The sequence below is a fragment of the Mobula birostris genome, chromosome 15 (assembly GCF_030028105.1).
Source record: "Mobula birostris isolate sMobBir1 chromosome 15, sMobBir1.hap1, whole genome shotgun sequence".
Classification (NCBI taxonomy): Eukaryota; Metazoa; Chordata; class Chondrichthyes; order Myliobatiformes; family Myliobatidae; genus Mobula; species Mobula birostris.
The window spans coordinates 53,358,903-53,386,709 of NC_092384.1; the positions used below are offsets into that span (position 1 = coordinate 53,358,903).

General features: G+C 37.9%; 1 protein-coding gene across 1 annotated transcript in view; it reads left to right on the top strand.

Annotated features, from left to right (window-relative positions):
- dhx38 (DEAH (Asp-Glu-Ala-His) box polypeptide 38) overlaps window positions 1-27,807 on the top strand; it is a 102,521-nt gene that overhangs the window by 5,671 nt on the left and 69,043 nt on the right. Inside the window, exons 2-7 of the mRNA XM_072279820.1 lie at window positions 12,248-12,632; window positions 13,863-14,053; window positions 15,046-15,195; window positions 18,863-19,037; window positions 20,135-20,253; window positions 21,602-21,678. Coding sequence (XP_072135921.1) covers window positions 12,313-12,632; window positions 13,863-14,053; window positions 15,046-15,195; window positions 18,863-19,037; window positions 20,135-20,253; window positions 21,602-21,678 — 1,032 coding nt within the window. The 5' untranslated portion in view covers window positions 12,248-12,312. The remainder of the gene's footprint in view (window positions 1-12,247; window positions 12,633-13,862; window positions 14,054-15,045; window positions 15,196-18,862; window positions 19,038-20,134; window positions 20,254-21,601; window positions 21,679-27,807) is intronic.

Below are 27,807 nucleotides of genomic sequence, written 5' to 3' on the forward strand. Positions count from 1 at the left end.
GAATGTCCATCTCTGTGCTGTACAATTCTGACTCTATGATAAGACATAGGAGTAGAATTAGGTCATTCAACCCATCAAGTCCGTTCTGCCATTCCATCATGGCTGATCTATTACCCTTCTCAATCCCATTCTCCTGCCTTCTCCCCGTAACCTTTGAACACCTTTACTAATCAAGAACCTGTCAACCTCTGTTTTAAATATTCTGAATGACTTGGCCTCCACAGACGTCTGTGGCAATGAATAAGAGAAATAATAAGACAAAGAGAAATTTTAGGCTTAAAATATTCCAAAAGGAATATTACACAAGCGTTCGAGAAGACGACTTGGTATTTACGGTAGCGATAAATGATTTGTTTACAGATTTGTACTATAATTATCGTAGTCACAATTTTAAATGGCTACATGAATTTAAACATCCCTGCAAACTTGTTCATCATCCTTATCAATTCTTCTCCAATCTGACCCAGAATTACTGTGTTCCTTGCACTTTATTTCTTCTATTTTAGGAATTTAAGAAAAATCCTCTTTTAGATCCCTTCCCTGCTTACACTAATCATCGCTATTAGTTGCCTAACAAATGCTTAAAACTTCAAAGTTCAAAGTAATTTTATTACTAAAGTACATATATTTTACCATATACAACCCTAAGATTCTTTTTCTTGCAGGTATACTCAATAAATCCAACAACCATAATAGAAACAATGAAAGACCACACCCAACAGGGTAGATGACCAGTGTGTAAGAGACAACAAACTATGCAAGTATACAAAGGAAGAAAAGTAAAAGACATAATAATAAAAATAAATAAAGAAGCAATAAATATTGAGAACAGGCGATGAAGAGTCCTTGAAAGTGAGTCCATAGGTTCAGGGAACAGTTCAGTGATGGGCAAAGGAGGTTCAGTGAAGTTATTCTCTTTGGTTCAAGAGCCTGATGATTGAGGGGTAATGGTTTCTGAACATGGTGGTGTGAGTCCTGAGGATCCTGTTACCTTCTACCTGTTGGCAGTAATGAGAAGAGCATGTCATGGTGAGGATGCTGCTTGTCTCTGACAATGCTCCGTGTAAATGTGCTCAGTGATGTGGGGGGTGTTAATCCTTGATGGACTTTGCCGTATCCACTGCTTTTTGTAGGATTTTCCATCCAAAGGCATTGGTGTTTCCATATCAGGCAGTGATGCAACCAGTCAGTATACTCTCCATCTCACCTCTAAAGAAGCTTGTTAAAGTTCTAGATCTCAAGCTGAATCTTCACAAACTTCTAAGGAAGTAGAGTTACTGCTGTGTTTTCTTCGTAATTGTACTTGTCTCCTCTGAAATGATAATGTTGAGGAATTAAAAGTCGCTGACAATTTCCACCTCTGATCCCTCTGATGAGGACTGGCTCATGGACTTCTGGGTTCCCCCTCCTGAAGTCATAATCAGCTCTTTGGTCTTGCTGACATTGTGTCAGAGGTTGTTGTTGTGGCACTGCTCAGCCAGATTTTCAGTCTGCCTGGTATGTGCTGATTCATCACCACCTTTGATTTGGCCTGTGACAGTAATATCATCAGCAAACTTGAATATAGTATTGGAGCTGTACTTAGCCACACAGTCATAGGTATAAAGCGAGTAGAGCACAGTTAAGCACACAGCCTTGTGGTGTACCTGTGCTGATGGAGATTGTGGAAGAGATGTTCTTGCCAATTCGAACTGACTGGGGTCTGAAGTGAAGAAATCAAGGATCCAGTTGCACAAGGATATGAGCCCTAGGAGTTGAAGCTTATTGATTAGTTTTGAGGTGATACTAAAATTGAATGCTGATCTGTGGTTGATAAAGAGCATCCTGATGAATGCATCTTGGATGTTCCAAGGTTGAGTGAAGAGCCAATGAAATGGCATCCTCTGTGGACCTGTTGCACTGGTAGGCAAATTGGAGCTGATCCAAGACACTTCTCAGGCAGGAGTTGAAATGTTTCATCAACTTCTCAAAACACTTTATCACTATGGATGTAAGTGCTAGTGGGCGATGGTTATTGAGGCAGGTGACCATGTTCTTCCTAGACACCAGGATAATTGAAGCCTCCTTGAAGCAGATGAGTAGCACCTCAGCCTGCTGAAGTAAGAGGTTAAAGATCTGAGTGAATGCTCCAGCCTGTTGATCAGAACAGGTTTTTAGTACTCAGCCAGGTACCCCATCTGGGCTGGATGCTTGCTGTGCCTTCACACTCCTGAAGGATGCTCTCACATCAGCCTCAGAGTGGAAAAATCACAGGGTCATCGGAGGCTGTGGTAGTTTGTGATGGTTCCTCCGTGAATTCCTTTTTAGAGTCATATAGCTGAGAAACAGGCCATTCAGCCCACCTAGTCTATGCTGATCTTCAAGCATCCACGTACACTAAACAGACATTAATCATCTCCTTGTACAAAGTAAATTTAATATCCAAGAACATACATGCCACCATATACAAGCGTGAGATTTGTTTTCTTGTGGCATACTCAGTAAATGTATGCCTGTATTCCATAAGCTCTTTCCAGATTTTTCCACCCACCATGCTCGAAGGACAGTTTACAGCTTCTGGTTATTAATGTGTCGATCAGTATTGTCTTTGGGATAGCAGAGATAAGTCACACAGTCAAAAGCAGAACCTGCACATTCTGCACAGACAGTATGGGAGGTGAGGATTGAACCTGAGTTACTGGAGCTTATCTGAATGCTCTGCCTACATCACGCTGATAGCATGTGGCAGTGAAATTTACCTGACATTTTCTTTATGACTGCCTTTCAGGGTTTAACCAAATGGTTTGATTGTACTTTTAATTAGTTTTACAGTTATTACTGAGGCTATGTCCACACTGCACCGGATAATTTTGAAAACAAAGCCTTTTCTCTTTGTTTTGACCTTCTGTCCACACTGAAGCGGCGTTTTCAGCCCCGGAATACGGAGATTTTCAGAAACGGTCTCCAGAGTAAATAAGTCTGAAAACGCCTAACATTCGTTGCAGTGTGTACAGGGTAACCGGAGCTTTTTAAAACCGCTGTCATGACGTGCCGGAACAGATGGCGACAGCGCGGCATTTCATTGTTTTCTACTTATTCTTATTACTACTTTATTGTCGCCAAACAATTGATACCAGAGCGTACAATCATCACAACGAACAACAAACAACACAAAGAGTCCTGACGAAGGGTCTCGACCTGAAACGTCGACTGTACCTCTTCCTAGAGATGCTGCCTGGCCTGCTGCGTTCACCAGCAACTTTGATGTGTGTTGCTTCAATCATCACAGCGATATTTGATTCTGCGCTTCGCAGAACCTAACAATTTCAGAATAGAGGGCAATGAGACTGAAGCCAGAAGAGTTAGAAATGTACACACCAAATACTTTGACCCATAGCTTACTGAATAAATAAGTATACTCACTTGGCCCTGTTTTCTGTCCTTGCTTGTATGAAGGTGGTTTACCTACTTATGCAAGTACTTCTCTGATAATAGATGTTGTAACAGCCTAATGTAACATTGTATGGAAATACAAGATAACACTGATGCAGACATGTTTTATACATTTAATAAGGTGCTTTATTATTGCAACAGAGTTAGTCAGCTTTTCAATGTTCGTTGTCAGCCGGATCATACTGTCTGTGAACTCCCTGTCAGTTGCCTCCATACGCTCCAGTATTTGTTTTTTTTTAGTTTTAAGTCCTCCTGCGCGAGAGCCAAGAACAATTCCTTTTAAGTTTTTCTACTCTGTAACTGGACAAATGCGCACCAAGTATATCGTTTCGTCTTCGCGTGTTTTCTGTGTGTCCTGCGCATGCCCAGTAGGAGGAGATTCGCCCAAATATCCGTCTAATGTGGGCAGGGATATTTTGAAAAACGCTTAGTATGGACACCTGTCGTTTTTACTCGAAACCGGCGTTTTCAAAATTATCCGGCGTAGTGTGGACGTAGCCTCAGTCTTCTGGTTAAAATAGGTCATGTGAAAAACGTTACTTTAAGCTATACAAAGAAAATGCATACAAAGTGCTAGATCATTGATGTTTCGAATGATCCCATTTTCATCCCATTCTCTGCACAATTACTGTATTGACTTGTTGCACCTTATCTAATGATATAATTTTTGTCTGGCTCGTTAGTTGTAGTTAATCTAAGGAGCAAAAATGCAATAACACAGTTATAGTGCAGCACAGAAAGGTTACTTTATCATTGTCTCAGTTCTGCAGCATTCTTCTCGGGTAATTACAAAAACAGGAAGAACATAACATATAATATATGGTTTATGTTTTATCCACATCACCTTTTAAACATTAAATTGTTCTAAATGCATTAACTCCAGCATCCCAAATGACCTCAAACTACTGCAGTTCATTTACTGTCAAAACAGATCTACACCAGACATAACCTCCGTGGCCCTACATTCGTCTCTGGAGCATCAAGACAGGAAAGACCACCTGTATTCACAACATGATGCTCACCAGTTTTTATCTACACACTGTAGGAAGCAACTATCCAGATCAATCATGGCAATGATCTGCCCATAAACTGCAGAGAGTAAGGGACACAACTTACCACAACTTAGCACATCACGGAAGTCACCCTACCCTCCATGGACCATGTCTGTATTTCATGCTGCCTTGGTAAAGCAGTCAGTATCAATCAAAGATCCCCCCTATACATTTGCCCATTCCCCCCTCCCATCAAGCGAGTTACAAAAGTCTGAAAGTGTTTATTACAGGCTCAAGTACAACTTCTATTCTGCTGTTATGAATCTACTGAATGCTTCCTTAGTATGATAAGATGGACACTTGACGTCACAATCAGCCTCATTTTAACCTTGCACTTCCTGTTTACCTACTCTGCACTTACTCTGTGCTGTAGCATTTTACTCTGCACTCTATGATTTTACCTTGCATTACCTCAATGTATTATGTAGTGAGTTGATCTGTATGAATGGTATGCAAGGCAAGTTTTTAACGAATTTAGCAATTTATTTACCAAATTAAAAATCAAGGAGGTTAAAATTTGACCCATTGCTTTCTAGCTTATATCTCTTCATCTGGATAATATTTAAATATAAAGAGAATTTCTGACTCTAAGATCGTGAATTCTAGACTCTTATTACTTGTATGTTGTAATTTTTTTTCAACTTTGCATTAATCTTTTTAATTGACCTGAAGTTTTCAGACTTGATCTGTCGATTTTCCCTTAGTTATTGTATTCTGTGCAAGGGGAAATTGCGTAGGCTTACAACAATTTTGATTGCTTTATTTAATTCTCAATTGTTCAAAGAAAACCATGTGGCCTAGCTATAATTATTAATTCCTAGCAATATCATTGCATTCATTCTGGTACAATTACACCTTCCAGTGATCCGATGACCATCACTGGGCTCAGATCTCTGGCTGTAATTTCTGTCAGATTTTATACACTTATAGCTTGACTTCTACTGTTGCATTCTATATCACATAACAATATATTTGATATACTGAAATTGTTGAGAAATGTTCAACAAACATACAAATTCTGAACTGCTAAAATGATTTTTGAGGGTCATAAGTTTATAAAGGAACCTTAATTTTCTCCTCCCTATATTTTATGGCTGAGCTTATTTGTTGTGTGTACATCAAAATATACAGTGAAAATGTCATTTGCATCAATGACCAACACAGCCCGAGGATGTGCTGAGAACAGCCTGCAAGTGTTGCCACACTTCTGACACAAACATGCCCACAACTTACCAACCCTAGCCTGTATGTCTTTTCAGAATGTGGGAGGAAACCGGAGCACTCTGAGAAAACCCACGTGGCCATGGGGAAAATCTACAAGCTCCTTATAGGCAGCAGTGGGAATTGAACCCTGATTGCAGATTGCTGGTGCTGTAAAGCGTTACATTAACTGCTAATGTTTTGTATCATAAAATGTGTCAAGTTTAATAAAGGGAAGCTTTGATGACCTTACACCTGAATAAAAGGTTAGATTACTGGATTCTGCAGGGAACGCTCATGGAGTGAGGTCGTCTCTCTGGCTTCGCTCCATTCCCGTTATCCTTTTTAACCTATGATCTCCTTGATTTAATCAACTTTAAGTACACCAGAAGACTTACTTTATCTCTCTGACTTACTGATTAATTGATTTCCTTTTGTCAACTGCAACTTTTGAGCTTAAAGAAATGAGTACGAGATCTAAAACCAAAGATGGAAAAGACGCTGATGGGAACAGAGGAAAGAAGAAAGGTGACTCTAAACAAACGGAATTAACTTACGAAGTTATGGTGAAGTATTTGGAGGAAATGTTTGAGCAGCATCGGATAAAGTTATCTGAAAGTTTAACTGCTCAATTTGAACAACATCGTCAAAGCCTCAATGAAAATTTAAAATCAATCACGGATTCTTTGAAATCCCTGAATTCTGATGTTCAAAAACACGATGCAAAAATTTCTGAGCTGGATACTAAATCTCAGAAGACGGATACAAGCGTTGAGATCTTAGAGAAGAATCTAGCTTCGACTACTAAACAGCTTCAACAACTTAAATCCAAAGTTATTGATCTTGAGAATCGATCGAGAAGACAAAATTTACGTTTAATTGGCTTACCCGAGGACGTTGAGGTTGGAGATCCTGCAATATTCTTTGCTCAACTTTTAAAGGATTCGTTCGGTTCAGTTTTTCCCAACGATCCTCCATTACTCGACCGCGCCCATCGTATACCGTGGATAAAGTCGGCAGCGGCTGTTTCCAAACCCAGACCAGTTATTCTTCGTTTCCATTATGTTAATGTTAAAGAACAACTTCTCCAGATCGCTCGTCGACAAGGGATGATCAAGTATCGTCAGCATTCCTTCAGGATAGTTCAAGACTACAGTCCTGAAGTGATGAAGGAACGACTGACTTTTAAACCTTTAATGTCGGAATGCTATCAAAAAAATCTCAAACCGGCACTATTGTACCCTGCACGACTCAGAATCTCTCTTCCCAATGGAAATCGTCGTGTTTTCCACTCTACAACTGCTGCTCGAAGCTTTTTGGATGATAATTTCCCATCTGATACAGACACCCTCTCTTAATTTGTGTCTGGTGCTTCCAGCACCAATTTTTTTTCTCTCTGGTGTTCTTCTTCAAAATAAACCTTCTACTACTGTGCGATGAAGGTTTTTTATGTCTAAGATTTTTAGTTCTTTGTTTATTACTATAGTGATTATTCTATAACTTATATAGAATATTTATCTCCTGTGAATAACATCATTTTCCCTTAGTTAACCTTTTGTTTTAACTTTTCCTTTTTCGTTATTACTAATGATCCGACCCGACGGTCATTTGTAGTTATATGTTTCCTATTTTTGGTTTTCGCATAATTAAAATGGCGACTTGTCTTTCTTTTTGTATAATCTCCTTTGGTTTTTTTTCGGGACGCCATGTTCTTATGCTTCTTCTTCCCATAATCCATTTTTCTTCTTTTGGAAGCGATTTTTTTTATTTACTCGCTTATAATTAACTAATTATATGTACTGATACTGTTTTTTTTATTTCATATATTTTAGTAATTTTTACTATGTAGACTAATTTACTATACTGTTTATTTTTCACATATATTAGTCTTCGGGAGGTCACTTATTTAACATATATTTTTGGAGTTGCCCCCTGCAGAAATGGGGTTAAAGTTAGTATTAGTTAGTGCTTTCTTCAGCCTTCTCTGGCTTAGTTCGGGGTTCTACTTGGGGTTGGGGGAGGGGGTTGTCTCTTTCTTAATTTTTTCTATTGGGCTGATTCAGAACTACAAAGATGTCTGCAGTGTCGAGATTTCTGGTTCCTCTCTAATCATGTACTCCTCTTCCGATTTCATGAGCTCACATTATGGTTAACCCCTTACTTACCAAAGGGTTAATTTTTAGTTATGGCTCATACTATTAATTTTGTCTCTTGGAACACAAATGATTTAAACCATCCAATAAAATGGAAAAAGATTTTCAAACTGTTCTAAAGACTGAATGCTCATATTATTTTTGCACAAGAGACTCATGTAAGGAAAGAGGACAGTCAACGCTTCTTTAAGTTTTGGAAGGAACAACAATACCATTCAAATGCTCAAGCCAAAATTAAAGGCGTTTCAATTTTTATTGATCCCTCAATTACATTTATTCATCAAGACATTATTTCAGATCCTAATTGCAGATTTTTGTTAATTACTGGGGTACTTTTTAATAAAAAGGTCGCTATGGTTAATGTTTACGCTCCGAATGTGGATTAACCTGAATTTTTTAAACACTTACTCACTTCCTTTCCTAATTTAAACGAGTATATGTTGATAATGGGTGGTGATTTTAATTTATGTTTGAATCCCATGTTGGACAGATCCATAAGTAGTCTGGCTTTACCGAATAAGTCGGCTACTATTATTAACTCTTTTATGTTGGATTCTGGGATTTTAGAAATTTGGAGATTTCTACATCCAAATGATAAGGAATTCTCCTTTTTTTCACATGTACATCGTTCTTTTTCTCGAATTGATTATTTCCTGATTGACTCTCGTTTGATTCCATATGTAGTTGATTGTAATTATGACATTATTGCTATTTCAGATCATACTCCAATGAAACTTTCCATCAAGTTAATGGATACCTTTTGTACTAGCAGACAATGGCGATTTAATCCTATTTTGCTTCAAGATCAGGACATTGTCAAATTTATAAAGGAGCAGATTGATTTCTTCTTTTCAACTAATACTACGGAAGAAGTTTCCAACTGAACTGTTTGGGACGCCTTTAAAACTTATATTCGTGGTCAGATTATTTCCTATTCGGCTGGTTTGAAAAGACGTATTAACAATGAAATACTTCTGTTGGTTGATAAAATTAAAGAAGTCAATAAAAAATATGCTATTTCTCCCAGTAAGGAGCTGTACAAACACAGAGTTGAACTCCAATTGGAACATAGCTTAATATTAACATCCTCGATCGAAAATCAATTAATGAGAACTAGAAGTGATTTTTATATTCATAGCGATAAATCGGGTAAATTACTGGCTAACCATTTGAAATTTGATTAGGTTAAACGTCAAATTACTAAGATTCGCAAACAGGATGATACTTTCACAGTTGATCATGTTGGGATAAACCAAACCTTTCAAAAATTTTATACCTCTTTATATCACTCTGATTTTCCTCATGATTCTAACTTCATGCATGATTTTTTAAGTAAATTGAGTTTTCCGAGACTATCACCTGAAGATTGCCTATCATTAGAAACTTCCATTTCAGAGGAAGAAATAATAACTGCAATCTCATCATTGAATTCTGGTAAAGCACCCGGTCCGGATGGGTTTACAGTGGAATTTAAAAAATTTTTTTCCTCCATTCTTTCTTCTAAGTTGTCTAGAATATTCAAGGAAGCAATCAATTTAGGTAAATTACCACAATCGTTTTATGAAGCCTCTATTTCCTTAATTCTTAAAAAGAATAAAGATCCTACGGATTGTGCATCATACAGACCAATATCTCTTCTGAATGTAGACTCTAAAATTTTTTTAAAAATTCTAGCAACTAGACTGGAGAAGGTGTTACCTCAAATTATTTCCATGGATCAAACTGGATTTATTAAAAATCGCTATTCATCCTTTAATATTAGGAGGTTAATGAATATTGTTTACACCCCCTCATTTACTACCCCGGAATGTATTATCTCATTAGATGCTGAGAAAGCCTTTGACAGAGTTGAATGGCCTTATTTATTTAATGTTCTTGAGAAATTTAATTTTAATTTGACATTTATATCTTGGATTAAATTGTTATATTACTCCCCGGTAGCCTCGGTTTGTACAAATAACTATAGATCTCCTTTTTTTCGTCTTTTTCGTGGTACTAGGCAAGGTTGCCCTCTTAGTCCTTTACTATTTAATATTGCTCTTGAACCTTTAGCAATTGCTATTTGTGGCTCGCCAAATATTGTTGGTATTACCCGTGGAAACGAAATACATAAATTATCATTATATGCAGATGATTTGTTGTTATACATCTCTAACCCGGAGAAGTCAATTCCTGCTATCCTAGATCTGTTAGCTCAATTTAGTAACTTCTCTGGTTACAAATTGAATCTTAGTAAGAGTGAATTATTCCCTTCAAATAAGCATGTACCTATTTATGGACGTTTACCATTTAAATTGGTTACTGATTCATTTATATATTTAGGGATAACAATTACGAAAAAATATAAAGATTTATTTAAAGCTAATTTGTTACCTTTAATTGATCAGATTAAACTTTTATTTACTAAATGGTCCCCAATCTCTTTGTCTTTGATTGGTCGGATTAATGCTATTAAGATAATCATTTTGCGCAAATTTTTGTATATATTCCAATCGATTCCAATTTTTATCCCAAAATCTTTTTTTGATAACGTAGATTCAAAAATTTCCTCATATATCTGGCAGAATAAAAATCCTAGGTTAGGTAAAAGGTATCTACAGAAATCTAAAAAGGAGGGGGGGCTCGCCCTCCTGAATTTTAGATTCTATTATTGGGCAATTAATATTTGATATTTAAAATTTTGGTTACAAGATTTGGACGTATCCTTAAACCCTCATTGGGTAAATCTTGAATCTAATTCATTACAAGGGTTTTCCTTGGGTTCGGTTTTAGGAACTTTACTTCCTTTTACTTCTTTTAAATCATATAAACAAATGAACAACCCAATAGTTAAGCATACTTTACGTATTTGGTTTCAATTCCGAAGATTTTTTGGGTTTAATCAATTTATTCTAGCAAGTCCCATTATATCAAATTTTCTTTTTCAACCTTCCATGATGGATCAAGCTTACTTTGATTGGAAAACCAAAGGTATAATATCTTTTCGTGATTTATTCTTGGATAACTGTTTTATGTCTTTTGATCAACTCTCTAATAAATATAACTTACTCAGATCTCACTTTTTTAGATATCTACAGATTAGAAACTTTTTAATTACTGTCTCTCCTAATTTTCCACACCCATATCCAATGGACACTTTGGAAAAAATATTAGATCTAAATCTCTCTCAAGAAAGTATAGTAGCAATTATATATAATATAATTATGAATCTATGTCCTGATGCTTCTAATAAAATTAAAGCTGACTGGGAAAGAGAACTTGAGATTAATATACCGACTGAAAAATGGGTTAAAATTCTTCAGTTGGTGAATTCATCCTCTGTATGTGCTAAGCATAGATTGATACAGTTTAAAGTAGTGCACAGGGCTCATATGTCCAAAGATAAACTATCTCGTTATTACTCTTATATTAATCCAATATGTGACAGATGCCATTCCGAGATAGCTTCTTTAACCCACATGTTTTGGTCATGTCCCTTGTTGGAGAAATATTGGAAAGATATTTTTGATATTATTTCAACGGTCCTAAATATAGACTTACAACCTCATCCAATTACTGCTATCTTTGGACTACCAATGATAGACTTAAATAATTTAACCTCTTCATCACGAAGGATGATTGCATTTCTTACTTCAATAGCTAGAAGGTTCATTCTGTTGAACTGGAAAGAGATCAACCCTCCTACTGTATTTCATTGGTTTTCACAAACTATGGTGTGTTTGAATTTGGAGAACATTAGAAGTGCAGTTTATGACCCTTCCATTAAGTTTGAAAAAACTTGGAGGCTATTCATTCAGCATTTTCATTTGATGTAATTTGATCATTTCCAAACTTGTTTTATCTCTCTGTACTGTTGTTGGAGGGGAATGGAGTCGTCGACACTAAGGTTTTCTTCTTTTCCATTTTTAAGTTGTTAGTTTTGCCCAAGTCTTTTAGTTTAGTTGATTAATCTTGTTTTTCTTTGGGGATGGGGTTTTTTTTTTGTTTCGTTTTTTTTTCTATTTCATTTTTTTTTCCAGTTTTTTTTTGCTTTGTATTATCCGTGGTTAGTTCTACATGTTTGGGAGCTTTGTTAATTTCCACTACTTGGTTTTGCAATTACTTTTTTTAAGTGTAACAATATATCTCCTATTATTTGTATTATTGCTATGTTTTGTTTCTGTATTTTGAAATTAATAAAAAGAAAGAAAGATTACTGGCAAACATGTGATCTTCTGTACATCTGCATTTAGATATACTCCAAAATATAGGATAACCCATTTTACTGATTAATGAATCAGTGCAGTTATCATCTCTAAGCATGCAGTGTTGAAGTTTTAATAGTAGTTGTGCTCATATAGAATAAAAGCAGCAATCTTGTAACTAATTTTGTGTATCTTTGCATTAATGATCTTTATAATCTGTTTTTAGGGGCCTTTAATTGAATCCCATCAAGACGAGACCATAGTGGATCTTACGTGTTGTTACTTTCCGGCATGAATGATGATGATGCCATTCATAGGTTGGAGGGCTGTGACCCTGGCAGTCAGATTGGGGGATTGATAATAAAAAAGAAGAGTGCCACCGTTGATCAGCATATCTTCCGTGCCCCAGCACCAAAGACCTCACTACTGGGGCTTGATAAACTGGCTGCCCAGAAGAGAAAAGAGCGGGAAGAGAAAGAAGAAAAAGAAGAAAAGGAGGAAAAGAAGAAATCCAAAGTGTCATCATACAAAGATTGGGAAGAGGGAAAGGAAGACTTTGCCCCTGTTGATGACAGTGATAGCAAAGCTGGCAAAGCTGGTAAAAAGGAGAGGTAAGACTCTTTAGTTACATATAATACAATTAATGTTCACAATATTGTTTTGTTTTCTGCTTCATTATATGTCCACATTTACACAAAGCATCTGTCCTTACGATTTTGAGCATGGTAACGTAACACAATTGATATGTGGTCTGGAATAAGAAGATGTGAAATTTTCAGAATGCTTGAAGAAACCTTGATAGCATATTGCCTTTCAGAATCAATGGAGTACATATGAGTTCCTTGAAAGTGGCAACATAGTGAGACAAGATGATGAAGATGTCGTGTGGCTTGCTTGTCTTCATTGGCTGATGTGTTGAGTGCAAGAGTTGGAATGCCAGTTGTACAGTGTTGGTTAGGCCGCACTTTTGTGTTCCACTGTAGTCGTCGATTTACAGGGAAGATATGATTAAGCTAGAGAGGGTGCAGAAAAGGATGTTGCTTGGATTAAATGGCTTTAGTTATAAGGAGAGATTGGATAAACTTGGTCTCTTTTCCCTGGAGCGATGGAAACGAAAGCGAATGACAGAAATGTATAAAATTATGAGAAGTTAGGTAAGAGTAGATAGCCTGAGCCTGTTTCCCACAGCAGGTATACCTAAAACCCAAGAGCATAGTGTAAAAGGGAGGAAGCTCAAAAGGATCGAGGGGTAATTTTTTTCATATATGGAGTAGTTAGTATTTGGAATGAGTTGCCAGAGGAGATGATGGAGGCAAGAACAGTAACAATGCTGTACAACTCTATGACAAGTTTGAAAGGTGTTGAATCCAGTGCATGTAGTTTAGCAAACTGTTGTGTTCTTTTTAGCTTTTTCATTTGCAGGTCTGACCACCTTCATACTTCGCACCCTTAAAACCGCTGTCAATTTCCACATGTATTGCAGAAGCCCCTATTGCCTCAGTGTCTCTGGCATTTAGGACCAGGACAACTTCATGTGGCATGTGTACAGTTGCTAACTATTATGTGTGACTAGTTTATTGCTGGTACCTAGTTCTGGTTTAACTTAGTAAGTGGATTGTGCTTAATCTTTAGCATAAATATAAACAAAATTTTCCAAAACACTGCCAAAATTAATGCATAATATCTGGGTATTTGTTGGCAGAAAAATTGAGTCCAAATCCTGTCTCAACTTCAAAATTTGGCTAGAATAATTGTATGGTTATTATTTAAGTTAATTTTAAATAGAAATTGTTGCAGTGTATTCGCGTGAGCATTGTCAAAAAGTGAACTTTTTCGTGTAGATATTATCGTACTTCTGGTGCGGAGACACCCTCACACACAGGTGGGGTTAGTGAAGAATTCAAGGAAAGGCATCGACAAAGAGAGCGGGATCGCCGAGAACATGGAGTTTATGCTTCTTCAAAAGGCAATGATAAGGAAAAGAAAAGGGATCGAAGTAGGGACCATGATAGAGAATCAAGGAGGGACAGAGGTAAACTTTTAACTTTTTATTGGTGTTGTGAGTACCTTTGTCATGGTGGATTAAATTTTCTGCATCATTTTACCTAATTTTGCTGCTACCATTTAGGGACTTTGATAACATTTATGTTAACCTATCTCTCAACTTAAGTGCTTAAAAACTGGATATAGCCATTTGTCCCCTCTTGACTGCACAGTCACTCAGAAAGGTGATGGTTGACTGTCTACCTCGATACCCAGTAGCATTAATGGGAGTGGACAAAGTCAACTTGCTCTTATGAACAGGTTTAACTGGTAGGATGGATGAGGGAAACTATTGACTTTCAGGAGGCTCTTTAAAGTCCAACTTAAGTGGTGAATGTGCAAAATTAAACAAGATGGGATTGGGGTGATATGCTGGTATGGACTGAGAATATTTAAGTTAAGTAGCAAGTACCATTTTATTTTTTCAATTCCATTATATTGAAGTTTATGAATTCCTTTCATTTCAAAGTGTCTTAATTTAGCTAATCATATGGACTGTGATCTAATCATAAACAAGAAAAAATCTATAGGTGCTGGAAATCCAAGCAACACACACAAAATGCTGGAGGAACTCAGCAGGCTAGGTATCATCTATGGAAAAGAGTAAAGTCGATGTTCGGGTTGAGACAGGATGGTCTTGGCCCATAACATCGACTGCACTCTTTTCTATAGATGCTGCCTGGCCTGCTGAGTTCCTCCAGCATTTTGTGTGTTTTGCTTGCACTATGTTCTAACTTTGCTGTAATACAATGTTGTTTAATTCTGAATATTGGATGTTCCATTTCATCAATCAGTCCAATAAGTGATGTACTGTAGTATATTGGATTTGGAGATGATTTATAATCATTTGCTTCAACCATTTGTGAGCCTTTGCTACTTTGTTACCTCTGCAAAATACAAGTTTCATAAGTAGTTTGGTTTTATATGGGGAAAAAATGTGATATAGTTTCATCTAGGTAACATTTGTTTTGTTCTTTCTAGATGATCGCGAGTGCAGCAGGTCCAATTCCTCTAGACTAAAGGACAAAGATAGGTCAGAGCGAAGTGAGAGGGGTTATAGAGACAGCTGCTCTGATCGAGGCAGAAGCAGCAGAAGGGATGAACCAGACACGCCCAGGCACAGATTGAAAGGTGAGCAATATTCAGAATGAAAGATGTGTCTCAGTTTTATATGGAAGTGAGTGCAGTTTTCATGCAGTGCGAATATCGTTGAACAGATGACCTGTTTCTTGAGATTCCATGTTCTTATGAGAGTGGCTAGGAAAAGAGACATTAGTGATGATTCATGTAATTAATGTCTGATTTTACTGCCATATTCACAGATCACAGAATGGTTACACCATCAAAGGAGACCATTTGGCTTATTGAGTTCATTCTGGCTGTATGTAGGAGTAATACAGTTGGTTCCACTTTCCTGCTATTTCTTCATAGCTGTGCAAATGCTTTCCCTTCAGATACTTTAGAACATTACAGTTAAATCTGCCTCCAATACTGCCCCTGGAAGTGCATTCCAGACCCTAATCAGTGAATATGTAAGTCAAAAATTTTTCAATCATGTCAACTTGGTTTCTTCTGCCTGTCACCCTGTTTCTATCTCTGAAGGGCGTTGGCTCTTCTGTCAATTAGCTTATTTATTTTTTTTCTTCCTGTTTCGTCTATACCTTTCAAGGCTTTTAAATACCTCATTAAATTCTATTCCAATTAGAACAACCTCCACTTTTGTAGATAACTGAAATCTCCCGAAATGAGTGCAATATTCCAGTTGTGGCCAATCCAATGTTTTAATAATGGTGAAAACTGAAGACTCAAGTTTAATGCAAATTTAACTTAATTATTTTCAGATTTTGCCCTCTGGGAATAAATCCTTTTAAATGACCTTATTCGACAGGATGATTAATATATTTCCACATCGAGATCTTTTGCTACTTTACTCTGATTTTCCAAATAATCTATTATTCTTACCAAATATAAAAGCTCTCAAATATCCATGTGAAGTTGATTTGCCTGTTCTCCAGATTTGTTTATTTCTATTTTCTATTGTCAATAATGCGGAGTATTGACGCAAAAAGAATTTAAGTATGTAGTAAGGGTAGGTTAGTAAGCCTTGAGCCTGATCGCTATTTATTTTATGTAACATTGATGTCAACTCCATTTTCTTTCCTGCTACACTAAATCTGTTATTTTCTTCACACCTAAAAACCTGTCTTGGGCCTTGTATATCTTTAATGACTTGAGTTCTGCATTTCTCTGTAGTTGAGAATTTTAATGTTTCATGACTTCTTTAGGTAAATAGTTTCCTGGCATCTCAGTATTAATTGGCTAGCTCTTTATCCTTACACTGTGTATCCCAGTTCAAGGTTCAGATTATTCCTTTGTTTTGATGTTTTCCACCTGCAATTTAGATATTGCATTTTTGACTCTTAAGGTCTGCCTTTTAATTCCAGGTGATTGACCTTTCCAGTCTATTATGTACTGCCTTATCCTAAGGTAGATTATTATATCCTAAGTAAATTATTTATATTACAATACCATTGCATGCTATCACCAAGGGGGGAAATTTAATAACATTGAATAATGACTATCTCTTTGAAATCCTAATTGTTGCTATGAGATCTACATTTTCTCTTTCTCTAATATTTTTCCTAACATAGAAGTTAAGCTAACTTACCTAGGGTTGAGGGGGTTTGCACTCCAGGAAGAGAATGAATAAACTTGCCCCTTGTTCACTGGAGTTTTGCAAAAAATTTGAGAGATGATCTTGTTTTGTCATAAAAGGTTGTGAGAAAAATTGAAAGGTAAATTAGGTGGCAAAGGTGTGATGGATGCCACGGTAGTGTGGCAGTTAGTGCAACATTATTACAGCCTAGGGTGTCGGAGCTTGGAGTTCAATTCTGATGTCATCCTTCCTTTGCAAAGCATGGGTTTTCTCTGGGTCCTCTGGTTTCCTCCCACAGTCCACAGATGTACTAGGCAATAAGTTAATTGGTCATTGTAAATTCTCCTGTGATTAGGTTAGGGTTAAATTGGAGGTATGGCTTGAAGGGCCTGTTCCGTGCTGTATCCCTAAATAAAATATGAGACGAGCAGTTTGCCATTTAGGATTGAACTAATGAGATAAAGGTTTGTAAGTGTGTGAAATTCTCTAACTCGCAAACTGTGGTAGACTCTCAGTCATTGAATGTATTGAAGGCTGAAATCAGTGATATACTACTAAAACTCTCATGCTGTGTCTGTCTGTTTGTTTGTGAACTGCAAATAGTGCAAACGATGCATTACAGCAGCACTTTTTTTGGCTATGTCGAATTAAAATGCGCTAACTTACAGAATGCAGGCAAAGTTTAGGGTTATATATTCGTATAAAATTGCTCATTCGCCAAAATGAACAGGCTCCCTTTTAACCCGAGACCTAATTGGCCATAATGGAAATCGGATGCGACAGCCCAATGCATGCGCATGGCCAGTCTCAGCAGCGACACCTACCGGAGCAAAAGGGCAGGGCAGCTCTATTTCGCAGGGTCACATTCTGCTAATCACCACCATCAGCATGTGCAGGATTGGGACAGATCTAACTGTCACCCATCAATAAGTGATAATTAAATCTTATTGTAATGACATACTTCAAGACACCCATAAAACCCTTTGCTGCAGTCAAAAGACAGCGGTGACTATATCACGTCCATTTAGGAGAGCACCAACCACATCATCAAGAATAATCAGCATCCTTTGGTGTTACTGCTTTGTATCTTCTATCCAGCATTAGGGTAAAAAAAAATGGTCAGCCTAATTATGCCGCGTGGAAAGGGAAGGGGGACATTATGTTCAAGAGATGACGCCAAATGTTGTCAGGAAGCGGCAAGGAAAGGGAGAGAACAAGAATCTGATGAGGCCAGGGCTGCACGACTCCAGGATCAGAGACAAACAACAAACAACAGAAGAGATGAAGAGACGGGGGATGAAAGGGCTGCACGTCTCCAGAATGACAACGAGAGGCACAAGGGTGGCAGATAAACCAGAAATAATGCCATCAAAAGTGTTGTTCGTTAAATGAGGAGCAGCTATATATGCTTTGCTATGTGTTGTTCTTCTTTGATAAACTGAGGTTTTCTCCTTCAGTTTCCAAAGCAAAGCGATACCAATAGCATTCAGGAAAATTTAATGTTCATTCTGGTCACATCAGACTGCACTACCCTTCTGTCAAAGGGTGCCCCAACAGGTCATCCCGTTGTTTAGTCAGTGATATATTTGGGCAAAGATTATCAGATGATATGGGGATGAAGTTAGAAAGTGGATTTGAAGCACAGGATTAGTCATGATCTTGTTAACTGGAAAATATGAATTGAAGGGCCTTTTAGTTTACTTTTGCTTAATAATGTTCTTAGTTCCCTGGATGTATTCCAGTGACTTTCTTAAATATTGAGAAATCTTTAGTCTTGCAGCAGACTGCTAGCTCTGCTCTCTTTCTAATATATTAATGGTGCCTCCTGTATTTTAGATTATCTTAACATCTGTGGACATAAGGGCTCTAGTTCGGGGATTTTACCTTCTGCATTCGAATAGTTCATTTAACAGTTTTTCTTTTGCTTTGGGGGAGAAAAGGAAAATAGAGGAAAATTGTTAAACATTTTCATATTGACCACCAGCATTGCCAAAGCTACAATAAGCTCTTTGGCTCCAGCTCTTTCATCTAGAAGATATGGAAAGAGTGAATGTGAGCAGAGGATACTTTGGTGGCTTAGACTAAAATGAAACAGGCCTGATTTTAATGTTTTGTGTCACTTGAAATTGCCTTGTTTTATAGATGCTCTTACTCCTTCCCGATCTAGCTGGGATGATGATGACAGTGGGTATGGAAGTTATTCACATCGATCTCAATGGGAATCTCCATCTCCTACTCCCTCACAAAGGGATTTGGATAAAAGTGAAAGAAGTTATCGAAGTTCAGGTCGGGACACAGATAGGCGTGATAAGGAAAGGTATGTAAAAAAGAAAGCTACTTTTAAGTATAAGTTCTAATACTATGATTCTGCTGCTGTTTCAGCTTTCCAGAAGAACCTCTTGGGCGATGGGGGGAGCGGGAGGGGCGGTGGTGGGGAGATACTACTGTTTATGACTGGTGCTGTTGATAAAGCATCTGACACTGGTAATGACTGCAGCAGTGATTTACTGTTGAGGAACTAACAATTTAAATAGTTTACCCATAGTAAACACATCCCTATGGGTAGACGAGGCAAATAGACCAGCAATATTTGAGCCTGTGTACATCGTGTGTTTTGCGAACTGATCTCAAATCCAACTCATATAGTAACTATTTATCTAACTCATTGTTAATCGGTGAAGTTGGAGTGTAGCTTAATACAATATCTATATAAGATGTTTTTATTGAATTTTATTAATATTATAGTCGTACTCAGTGACCTGTGTTCATTTCCACTGCTATCAGTAAGGAGTTTGTACGTTCTCTTTGTGACCGCATGGGTTTCCAACGGGTGCTCTGCTTTCCTCCCATATTCTAAAGTTGTACGGGTTAGTAGGTTAATTGGGCAGATGGGTGCAACTGGGCAGCGCTGGCTCATTTGGCTGTTAGGGAGTAGGAAGTACAATGGAAGGATCACACAAATACATATTGGATCTTTGGGAGGAATTGCATGTACAGTAGCTTTTGATTCCTCAATGCAGTATTTATTGTATGATACCTTGGCGTAGGTGTAAACATGGGTATGGTGAAAGATATTTATTGTAAACTATTTGAGATAGTGTAGATTATGCTTATCTGTGACATACAAAAATTTAATGATTTAAAGATGCTTGTTGGTTACTTCTTGGAGCTAAAAAGACTCACATTGTTAGAGACTTGCTGCAATATCTATATCTAGTATAATGTTTATATATTAATTAATCAAATAATTACAATGCCTAACAAATCAAAAATACAATGTTTTGTATATATATGCCATCTTTAGTTTATGTAGTTTAGAAGCTTACTGCCTTGTCAGATAAAAATTTTAGCTAAGTAGTTGAATGTGAAGAAAAAATATTAAGTAATTGGATTCAGATGTCTTAATTGGTTCAGATCTAGAAGGAACCATTATGAAGAGGATACACCCTTACCGACGCCATCATATAAATACAATGAATGGGCTGATGACAGAAGACATCTGGGAGCAACACCTCGACTTTCTAAAGGCAAAGGTATATTTCCAGGAGTGGGTCTCGGCCTGAAACGTCGACTGCACCTCTTCCTACAGATGCTGCCTGGCCTGCTGCGTTCACCAGCAACTTTGATGTGTGTTGCTTGAATTTCCAGCATCTGCAGAATTCCTGTTGTTTCCAGGAGTTTGTCTGGTTATTGAAATAGTTATTTTAAAAGCTTATTAATTTTTCAGACTTTTAGCTGTGTTGGAATTAGGTCTCAGTAATGGAGATCTTTACCTTGATGGCTTTAGAACGCACCACAATAGGAGTAGGGATAGGCCATTAGGCCCTTCAAGCCATTTAATATGATTGTGGCTGATCTATGCTGGCCTCAACTTGTTTGCCATTTCTCAATACCCTTTTTCTTTGATCTATCAAATACTTTAAATACTCATTGTGGATGGTTAAAATGCCAGAGATTCACTACCCTCTGCAAAAAGATATTCCTTTGTGCCTCAGTTTTAAATGAACAGCCCCTTGTAATTTTGTCCCCTTGTCCAAGACTTTCCTGCTGGTGGAAACTCTCTCACCCCTCATTCTTCTAAGCTCAAGGAAACTGATCCAAACTATTTATTTCTGAAGGTTGGTCAACCAAGAGACTTAACTGAGTCACAGAGTCATACAGCACAAACAGTCCCTTTAGCCTACCCCGTACGTGCTGACCATCAAGTATCATCTATTATTTGTCCATTTGCCAGCACTTAGTCTTTTTTGCCTTGTTATCAAGTACTAATCTAGATATTAAGCATGTGAAAGTTTCTGCCTCCACCACCCTCTCAGATAGTACATTCCAAACTTCAAACACTTCCAGGTTAAAAGAAAACGATTGAATGTTCTGTAATCTCTTGCTGTTTACATTAAAGCAGCCCCTTGATTATAGACACCTCTGCTATAGGGAGAAGTTTACTACTGTCTATGCCCTACATAATTTTATACACCTTTGTGTGTCCCTATCAGCTTTCTTCACACCAAGAAAATAAAGCCAGTCACTCCTCATACTTGAAACACTCTGTCCAACGTAACATTCTGGTGAGTCCTCGGCACCCTCTTCAGAGCAGTAACATCCCTTGTGAGGTGACAAAGATAAACTATCATAAAAATTGAATTTCTCAATGGAAAAATGAAGGCAGCTATTAAGTTCAACAGACAACCATATTAGTGATCTGAAATGCTTCCTTATCAAGATACAGAATTTTGTGCAGAGCATGCAGAAAATTTGAGAAAATATGAATTGGAAGTTTAATATAATCAACTAATGGCTAAAAAAAAAAAAATCCCTGCCTTGCAACTTTGATTGTTGTTTTGCTGTGTTAGATTAAACTGTAAATATCTTAAATCAATTTAGGTAGAAGGGAAGAAAGTAAAGATGGCATTTATTTTGAGAATGAAGATGAGCAAAGGCAGTGGGAAGAAGATCAAAGGGTAAGGTTCATTTTTAATTTAAAATAAAAACTTGCACAAAATATTGAGCACTTGTTTATTTTTTAATTTCTGTGCTGGATGACTTTTCTATCTGCCACTTATGCTCTTTGTATGATGAGAGAAAGTATCTATTGCTACATGGTATATAGAATCACTGGCAAAGTATTTTTTTTATTGTCCATACCTAATTGTTCTTTAGAAAATGACATTAAGGCAGGCAGCTTTGTTGTGGATGATCTTGAATAATGCTGGACTTGGACATGTGCAGATACTCCTGACTTTGCTTTCTAGAGGCTTTTCCAGAGGAAAGGCTTTGTAGAGTCAGGAAGTGAGTCGTTTGCAATCAGATAGCATTTCTGATGCTTTTATAGCATCAATATTTATGTGGCCTGTCCAACTAATTTCCTAGTTAGTGGTGATAGGATGGTGACAGTGTAGATCTTGGCAAAGGTAATACCATTGAAAATTTAACACTGGATAGTTGGATTTTCTTGTTAGAAATGAATATTGTCCAGCACTCATATTGTGTAAATACTTACTGCCATTTATTCATTACATGTTTGAAGATGGTCAAGGGTCTTATACTGCATTTAGAAACAGGGTGCTTCATTTTAAAAAAGTCAAATGCAGCATAGTGCAGTACAGCCCAGTCTCAGGATCACCATGTCTGCACCAACTATAATGCCATTGTAACTAATATGAACTGCCTGCATGTGACCACGTGTCAACCCAAATGTTAAACATTGCTATTGTATCTGCTTCTGCCGTCTCCCTTAGCAGCATGATCCAGGCACCTAACACACTCTGTGTATAAAATATTGCTGAAGATAGCTTGTGAGATGGGAAGGAACTCAGAACGATACTTACACGGATTTCAATAAATATAGTTTTGAATTCCTTAGCTTTGCCTTAGGCACCCAAGTTGTTGGTTGAAAATAGGACTGTTCTTGGACTCTATGAAGAACTTCAGTGATGAGTGATTGATCTGTGACCTCAGTATAATTTTTCTGCTTGGTTTTCATGCCCTTGATTCTCTCTATAGCCCCAAATTCTACTTCAGCCTTAATTTATGCTTAATATCTCAACATCCACAATTCTTAGGTTTGAACATTTTAAAAAGAAATCACAATTTTCTGGGAATAGCAGTTCCTCCTCATTTCATTCTTATGTGGTCGATCCCATTTCCTAAAAATTTGTTCTTCAGGTTCAAGACACTCTTGCTAGAGGAAACCTCTTTCAGCATCTACCCTGGCGTTTTGCAATGTTTCAAAAAGGCTGCTTCTTTATTGCAAACAATAGAGCAGGGGTTCCCAACCTTTTTTATGCCATGGACCCCTATTATTAACTGAGGGCTCTGTGGACCCCAGGTTGGGAACCCCTGTGCTAGAGAATATCCAATGCAATCTTAGTCCCATGCAGTTTCGTAAATATGTGTCTATTGCCTTTAATGCATGTATATCTGTCCTTGAATATGGAGACCAAAACTATGCACAGTGGAGATATCACCACTGCCCTGTAGAGTTGAAGCAAGACTGTTCTATTCCCCCTACAATGAAGGTCAGAATTTGTCATTTTGGCATTGGAGTCAAGCAAGTCATTGCTTTTGTTTTTCTTGCATAGGGGTATACAAATCTCTTTGAACACTTAAGATACTATAGTCATGCACAATTTGAGTTATATTTTTTTATTATTCTTCCCATACGGAACCGCCTCAAATTTCACACATGCTCAATTTGTCTTTTGTACTTTCTGTTCCATTTCTAATTTAAAATCATAGAAATACAGCACAGAATTCTCTCTCCATTTTCACCAACTCACATTATTTCCTACCATTCGGATAGACACGGGGTAATTTTCAGTGGCCAATTTTCCTATTAACTTGTGCATCTTTGGAATGTGGGAGGAAACCAGCGCACCTGGGGCAGACTCATCACAGAGACAATGTGAATTTGGTTTCCCATCTACCATTGCATTGTCAGCAAACTTATTTGATCAGCTTTTACTTGTCCACCAGACTTCAAGACTGCATGTAGGACAATAGAGTTTTGATCTAACTAGTGGATTGTGCAACTACTTGTGCTGTTTAGTGTGCATGTAAGAGTCAGTACTGGAACTTCAGTTTAGTATTTAGTCATTATGCAAGCCTTGTCTTGTTCTCAGGATGCCCTTTTGTATCAGCTTTGGTTCTCTGGCTTAATAAGAATGGTAGTTTCAGGGATATATTGGTCCTTAAGGTTGTAGATTGTGACAAGTGTGTTAGGATTACCCACAATGTCCCATATTTCCAGATGCGAATTGCTACTTAATAATTGCTTTGATCTGAACACAGTGGTAGTGCTACACAACACTATGGAGGGTATCCTTTCTGTGAAGATGGGAATTTGTCTTCTCAAGTCAAGAAGAGATGGACTTACAAAAGGTAGATTGGGAATACATTCAATTAGGATTGTTCTTTGCATTGATTGATTTATTACCTGCCACATACAAAACCGGGCATCCATGTCCTTTATGACTAGGCCAAATCAGTTAGTAATAACGTTCATGAGCAACTTTCAATGAAGGGCATTTAACAACCATGGTATATCCCTGGTATATCCAGGGAATTTGACATATGCATTTGAGATATTGGCTATAAGATATCAATACGATAGCCATGGGGGATTTCAATATGCTGGTGGATTGGGCAAATCAGGTTGGTTTTGGATTCTAAGAGAGGGACTTTGTAGAAGGCCTATGTGATGGATTTTTCGAGCAGCTTGTGATTGAGCCCACTAGGGGAAAGGCAATTCTCGATTGGGTGTTGTGTAATGAGCCAGATTTGATTCAGGTATTTAAGCTACAGGAACCCTTGGGAGGCAGGGATCATAATATGATGGAATTCACCCTGCAGCTTGAGAGGGAGAAGATAAAGTCAGATGTATCAGTATTACAGTGGAGTAAAGGGAATTGCAGAGGCATGAGGGAGGAGCTAGCCAAAGTTGATTGGAAGGGGACACTAGTAGGGATGATGGCAGAACAGCAATGGGTGGAGTTTCTGGGGGAAATTTGGAAGGTGCAGGATGGATAGATCCCAGAGATGAAGTAAAATTCTAAAAGGAGGATGAGGCAACATCAGCTCATAAGGGAAGTAAATACTGCATAAAAGGAAAAGAGAGGGCATATAATTTTGCAAAAAAGTCCGAGGATTGGGAAGATTTTAAAAACCCACAGAAGACAACTAAAAAAACATAAGGAGAGAAAAGATGAAGTATGACGATAATCTAGCCGAAAACATCAAAGAGAATGTCAAATGTTTTTATCAGAATATGAAGAGTAAAGAGAGACGAGAGTGGATATTGGACCGCTGGAAAATGATGCAGGAGAGATAGTAATGGGGGCCAAAGAAATGGTAGATGAACTTAATAAATTGCTTCAGTCTTCACTGTGGAAGACTCTATTAATATGTTGGAAGTTCACGAGTGTCGGGGGCAGAAATGAGTGCAATTGCTATAACAATGGAGAAGGTGCTTCAGAGGCTAAAAGGTCTGAAGGTAGATAAGTAACCTGGACTACACCCGAGGGTTCTGAAAGAGGTAGCTGAATAGATTGTGGAAGCGTTAGTAATGATCTTTCAAGAATACTAGAATGACCATACACTTCCCTACTTTATATTCTGTCTACCATTCTAGAATGGTTCTGGAGGACTGAAAAATTGCAAATGTCACTTCAGTGTTTAAGAAGGGAGGGAGGCAGAAGAAAAGAAATTATAGGCTAAATAACTTGACTTTAGTAGTTGGGAAGATGTTTTTAAGGATGAGGTTTCGGTGTACTTGGAGGTGCTTGATAAAGCAGGCCAAAGTCAGCATAGTTTCCTTAAGTGGAAATCTTGCCTGACAAATCTATTGTAATTCTTTGAAGAAACAACAGGCAAGATAGACAAACGAGAGTCAGTTGATGTTATTTATTTGGATTTTCAGAAGGCCTTTAACAAGGTGCTGCACATGAGACTGCTTAACAAGATTAAAATCCATAGAAAGATACCAGTATGGATGGTAGATTGGCTGATTGGCTGGAGACAGAGTGAGAATAAAGGGAGCCTTTTTTGGTTGGTTGCTGGTGACAAATGGTGATCTGCAGGGTTGCTGTTGGGCTGTTATGTGTCAACAATTTGGATGACAGAATTGATGGCTTTGTGCCCAAGTTTGCAGATGATACGAAGATCATGATACAAATCTGCAGAAGGTTGTAAATCTAGTCAGCTCCATCTTGGGTACTAGCCTACAAAGTACCCAGGACATCTTTAGGGAACGGTGTCTCAGAAAGGCACTGTCTATTATTAAGGACCTCCAGCACTCAGGGCATGCCCTTTTCTCACTGTTACCATCAGGTGGGAGGTACAGAAGCCTGAAGGCTCACATGCCGGTGATAATAAACCTGATTCTGATTCTGATTCTGAGATGGGTGGAGGGTCAGGTAACGTTGAGGAAGTTGGATGTCTGCAGAAGGACAACAACAGATTGGGAGAATGACAAAGAAGTCTGAAGAATGGGCAAAGAAATTCCAAAGAATGGGTAAAGATGGAGTATAGTGTAGTGGTCATGCACTTTGATAGAAGAAATAAAGTTCAAAGTTCAAGTTTAATTGCCATTCAACCAGACAAGAATACCCATGAATATAGCCAAATTAAACAGCATTATTCACGGACCAAGGTGCAAAACATATTACTAACAGTCGCACACAGCACAAGGCACATATAGCACATATAAGATAACAGTAAAGTACAGTCATACAAAATAAAATATAGTCCAGGACCCTGAGTCTTTGAATGTTGGGAGTGGTCTGCAGCCAAACAATAATACAGCTTGTCGTCTTCTAATTGAACACTGGGTGGCAGCACAGACTCTAGTTTGGATGCCGCACCATACCGCCTTCGGCGGAGTGCACCAACTTCACTGCCTCTCATGTGCAACTCTAAACAGGCAACACTGCAGCTTGAGGCTTAGTGCTCACTATGACTGAGGCTACGCAGCTCTCCCGCCATCTGCCAATAAATCAGTGACTCAGACTTGCATCATTCTATGTTAACAATGTCCAACAGGGTCTTGCAGTCACAAGAAAAGCAACTAAGACAATCACTTGCTGTTAAGAGTGCCCACAGCTTTCATGCACCGACTACTCCTGCTTCTCTGATGCAGGTAGCAGCACAATCCACACCAAGTCCAACTCCTTTGGTTTCTCTGCCAATGAGCAACTCACTGATGCGGTAGACCTGCAATACCTTAAATTCTTAATGTCCAACAGGGTTTTGTGATCGTAAAATATATGTTTAAAAAGGACAATAACATCTTGGGTTGATTCTGTAGAAGCCGCTGCAATTTAACACATCGCCATCTTACGGTAAGTTAAAGGTTATTTTCTAAACAGAGAGAAAATTAAAAAATCAGAGATGCAAAGGGACTTGGGAGTCCTTGTGCAGGAGTCTCTAAACTTGCAGGTTGAGTCTGTGATAAGGAAGGCAAATGCAATGTTAGCATTCATTTCGAGAGGACTAGAATATAAGAGCAAAGATGTGTTTTTGAGGCTTTATAAGGCATTGGTCAGACCACACAGGCTCCTTATCTAAGTAAAGATGTGCTAGCATCGGAGGAGGTTCACTAGAATGAATCTGGGAATGAAAGAGTTAACGTATAAGGAGCATTTGATGATTTTGAGCCTGTTTCGCTGAAGTTTAGAAGAATAAGGATGGATCTAATTGAATCCTATCAAATATTGAAAGGCCTAGACAGAGTGGATGTGGAGAGAGCATTTCCTATGGTGGGGGAGTCTTGGATCAGAGGGCACGACCTCAAGATAGAGAGTAGTCTATTTTGAATAGAGATGAAAAGGAATTTCTTTAGCCAGAGGGTGGTGAATCTGTGCCGTTCATTGCCATGGATGGCTGTGGTGGCCCAGCCATTGAGCATATTTAAAGCAGATATTGATAGGTTCTTGGTTAATCAGGGCATCAAAGGTTATTGGGAGAGGGCAGGAGAATGGGGTTGTGAGGGATAATAGATCTGCAATGATAGAATAAAAGAGCAGACTCGCTTCTCTTATAGTCTAATACATATGTAAAACAATTGATTGACTAGTCCATGGGACAGCTCTCCC